This window comes from Melanaphis sacchari, unplaced genomic scaffold (assembly GCF_002803265.2).
Source record: "Melanaphis sacchari strain LSU unplaced genomic scaffold, SCAv2.0 Contig1259_pilon_pilon, whole genome shotgun sequence".
NCBI lineage: Eukaryota > Metazoa > Arthropoda > Insecta > Hemiptera > Aphididae > Melanaphis > Melanaphis sacchari.
Window position 1 is genome coordinate 10,014 of NW_020270501.1, and position 4,640 is coordinate 14,653.

The window sequence follows — 4,640 nt, forward strand, 5'->3', positions numbered from 1 at the left end:
TTATTATAATGTATGCTTATTTAAAAATGAATTAAAAATATTGTTCATTATAGTTGTGCCCTGTAAGTATTATTTATTTATTTTTGTATAGTATATGAAATATGATCCATGATTTTAGATTTATATTTAGCTTTTAAAGTATATTTCACACACCCTATAACATTAAATATATAATCAAAAGGTAACCATTTAGTGATAACTATGATCAAAGTTAGTTGATAGTGAATCCTTTATCAAGGTATTTGAACTGTTTTGTGTTTGAATAGTCGAGAATAAATTATAATTTTATTCGCGATACTTGGAGGTTGCTAGATATCCTATAAATAGAAATAAACTTCTTCTAGTCTACAACACAATATGGGAATACGGATTCTTCCCCAACCAATGGCGCAAAGCAATCATTATCCCAATACCCAAACCAGATAAAAACAAATTCCACGCAGAAAACTACCGTCCCATCTCTCTAATTAGCACACTATGTAAAGTACTCGAAAAAATAATTAACTCAAGACTCATATGGCACTTAGAAGTCTCTGAAAAATTCAATAAAGAGCAATGTGGATTCCGGAAAAATCACTCCACACTCAACACTTTATCCAATATTCACTCCCATATATGTAACGCAGCCAAAGTAAACCAACACACAATCCTAGTAGCGCTTGACTTAACAAAAGCATATGATATGGTTTGGAGACAAAGAGTTACCCTTATCCTACGTGAATGGAACATCTCAGGAAACATGATTACATTCATCACTAATTTCTTACAGGACAGATCATTCCAAACAAAAATTGGTGAAACACTATCAACAACTCATACCACTGAAAATGGAGTCCCCCAGGGCTCAGTCATCAGTGTCACCCTGTTCTTAATCGCAATAAATAATATATTTGACAATATTCTTCCCCCTATAAAGTATTCCATCTTTGCGGATGATTGTAACATTTTTTGTAGTGGCGCGAACATAAAAACAACAGTCGAACTCATTCAGCAAGCCCTAAATGAACTCCTCAAGTGGTCAACCACAACAGGTTTCAATTTCTCACCATCCAAAACACAAAGTATCATCTTCCACAAAAAACGTAATGAAAAATTATTCCACATCAATTTAAATAACATCACTATATCATATACAGATAAAATAAAAATACTAGGTATGACTTTCGATCACAAATTAAATTGGAACCCACACCTAAAAAACCTCAAAATAAATGCAAACAACAACATGAAAATTATGAAAACCTTATCTCACCACTCTTGGGGCTCTGATAAAAATAGCCTCATTACTATATATAAAGCAATTATACTAGCAAAAATGGAATACGGTGCAGTCATTTATAATACTGCCAGAAGCGAAATTCTTGATATACTAAATCCTATACACAATCAAGGCATTAGACTAGCCACAGGTGCCTTCCGCACAAGCCCAACTGCAAGTATTATGTGCAACGCTGGAGAACTCCCACTTGAATTTAGAAGGATAAAAGAAACACTAAAATTTGTAACTAAATTCTCAAATAACAAAACTCAAGTTCCAACCAGAAGACCTCTGAATATACGTAACAGTCCAAACATACCTCGCACTATCGACGACACGTATAAGACCATAGCAGATATAATGAAGTTCAAACCAATTATGTTTAACAAAATTATCTTCCCGTCTTCCCCTCCGTGGATGTGGAATATTAAGCTCAATACCCAACTTCTCGAATTCGACAAAAAAATTTCCTCAACCTCAACCATAATAAATAACTTTTCAGAAATAATTGAAGTAAAATTCCCCCACCACATAAAAATCTTTACGGACGCCTCAAAATCCCCCAATGGAACCGGTTTCGCATTCATAGAAAATAACAAAACTTCAATGTTCAAATCTCCTCACGAAACCAGCATTTTTTCCGCTGAAAGTCAAGTCATCCAAAATGCAATCTCACACGCGACGACCTTAGTGTCTGAAGAAATTCTTATAATTAGTGACTCCCTTAGTGCACTACTAGCCCTCGAAAATCCTTACCCCAAAAATGAAATAATTCAATCCATCCAAGAAAAGTTATCAAACACAACAAAAAAAATCGAATTTCTATGGGTCCCCTCCCACACTGGCATAAGTGGCAATGAACTAGCTGATAAGGCAGCCAACGAAGCAATAGCATCACCCAGCTCGGTACTAATAAATAAAATAACATTTCAAGACGCACTCACAAAAATAAATAAACTAACAAAAAGTCACTGGCAAGACTCGTGGGAGAAGACTCCACACACAAATAAATTAAAAGAAATTAAACCTTTAATCGACCCATGGAAAACTCCCCCATCCTCGTCCAGGCACGAAGAAGTAGTTACCACAAGAACCCGGATTGGACACTCTCGCCTAACACACCTGCACCTCATAACAAAAGAAGACAGCCCGACCTGCGAACTCTGTGACAAAGCGCTGACAATCAAGCACATCACACTAGAATGTCCCAAGTTCACCAACTCCAGACAAATTCTTGGAAACCCATCAACTATGCAACAAGCACTTGGCGAAGATAACTCCAAAAACATATACAATTTTTTCAAAAACATAGGCTTAGCAAAATTAATTTAGTAAAATAATTGAATGTACATATATTTTATGAACTCCCTTTATTGTTAAACATAATGTGCCCCCATAGTTTCAAGATCAATACTCTATGACTCCTATTTTATAACTATTACAGGCTAATAACCTCAGGAGTTAAAGCCTTATTTAAATAAAAAAAAAAAAAAAAAACACCCAATTTATTATTAATTTTTTATTGCCATATTTGTATAACAGTTAAGGTAATTTTATTTATTTATTATTATTATTTTTTTTTTTTTTTTTTTTTGTAGTAAATATAAGTACGTAATTATTATAGTTTTAAATTAATATTAAATTAGTAAACAATTTATGCTTAATTATTATTCAATACAGCCAATGTTTTATTGTTAACTATTCGAAACTGCAGTTAAGATAAATAGATTCTATCTACATGATAAAATAAATTAGAGATAGATAACCAAATAGTAATATTATCTGATCATTTTTGATTAAATAATTTAATTATATTCTATATTTATAGTTTAATATAATTAATAGTTGTAATACTAATATTTTTTTCCCTTGGAAATACTCGTATGCATCTCATACAGACCGAAAAGTCCTGACTATACAAAAAAAAAAAAAAAACGTTAAAAACCAAAAAGTTCTACTTTAAAACTATTTGATTTCAAACTGATATATTTTATTTTATTTAAAATAAGAAATTACAGTTTTGCGTTAAAGTAGCTCTACTATTTAATTATTAAATAATTTTAAATTCTGATAATTCACCTCAATATTTATTATTAATAATTTATAGTAACATGGAGGCGTAAGTAAATATTATAAGTAACTATTTTATTTAATTTTTTATAAAATTTAAAAATGTTCATGAAATAAATGTCTCTTCTACAAATTATGAAAATAATCTCTTTATCCTGAGTTACTGTTTCAATGTAGGTGTAAACTAAAGACCTTAATGCTTAAAACATTATGTAGGGATATCATTTGATAACCCAGCTACTTCAAGGAGTAAAAAATATAACTATCCACCTGAATCATCCCACCACAAATGTCAACTCTAGATTTTTTCCAGAAATAAACTTTCTGATGGAACTGAAATATTTCTTTCGAAAACCCCTAATAATTATATTCATCACTTAATAAAAAATCTGCTTAAGCATAGCTTGGATCAATCTTTAGTAAATATTTCAATGACGAATCATTTGGGCTGGAATTTTGATACAAAGATATCTTTTTTCTAATGTTTTGAAACGTTGGTTCGTTAGAAAAAAATGTGCTTTGTGTGATTTTTTTTTTTACATCATTCTGTATCTTTTGACTAAATCAATCTTAAATGTATTTTTTAGGTTTTTTAAGTCATTTTAGAATTTTTTGAGATTTTTTAGGGCATTAAAATCCCATCTCTACTTATCGTGTAAATAACTTTTACAAATAGGAAAATGAATTAGGTAAAGTTTAGATATTCTTTAAACAATAATACTAATTTTAATATAAATCTAAAATCACCATATGATAATTAAATTTATGACATCTTATTCTAAACACTGATCTAACCTTGGAAAATTATTAAATTTCATATACTTCTTTTCCATCAAAAAATCCCCTCGATATGATCTTATAACATCAGAAAAAGTCCGACAATTACCAAGTAAAGAGATTGTTTTCTTAATACACGTATTACATAGTTAATTGTGGCTGTAGTATTTTCTAATGCAATAGAATTTTTCAAAAATCATCTTAATACCGAAACCAAATAAATCAGCTAATCATTTAACCTTATATAAACCCATAGGCTTGACAGAGCACTTTTTTTTCAAAAATCTGCAAACATCTTATTTTAAAGCGTAAAAACTTAATCACAAAAGAAGAGAACATAATATTTGTCACCAATTTGGATTCCGGTAATGTCACTCAATAATCCCACTAGGTACATCGCCTAGTTAATCGTATCTCCCTTAGCCTAGAAAAAAAAACAATATTGCTCAACAGATATCGCTTAGACGTTTTACCGAGCTTTAATCTCAAACTTCGCCATCGTACTACCTACTTTTTAAATCTTATTTGTATCACC

General features: G+C 30.7%; 1 protein-coding gene across 1 annotated transcript; it reads left to right on the top strand.

Moving 5' to 3' along the window:
• The first annotated feature begins 201 nt into the window (after positions 1 to 201).
• LOC112590999 lies at positions 202 to 3,630 on the top strand. Its single transcript, XM_025334620.1, has 4 exons — positions 202 to 210; positions 305 to 1,082; positions 1,137 to 2,525; positions 3,545 to 3,630. Exons 1-4 carry the CDS (start codon positions 202 to 204, stop codon positions 3,628 to 3,630), a joined length of 2,262 nt encoding a protein of 753 aa, XP_025190405.1.
• The last annotated feature ends 1,010 nt before the right edge of the window (positions 3,631 to 4,640 follow it).

Bases quoted from the DNA above. Each gene is read 5' to 3' on its own strand.
- LOC112590999 (XM_025334620.1), top strand. The intron at 1,083-1,136 runs GTAATGAAAAAT...TATCATATACAG, and splicing joins TATCATCTTCCACAAAAAAC to ATAAAATAAAAATACTAGGT. The intron at 2,526-3,544 runs GCGAAGATAACT...AACATTATGTAG, and splicing joins AACTATGCAACAAGCACTTG to GGATATCATTTGATAACCCA.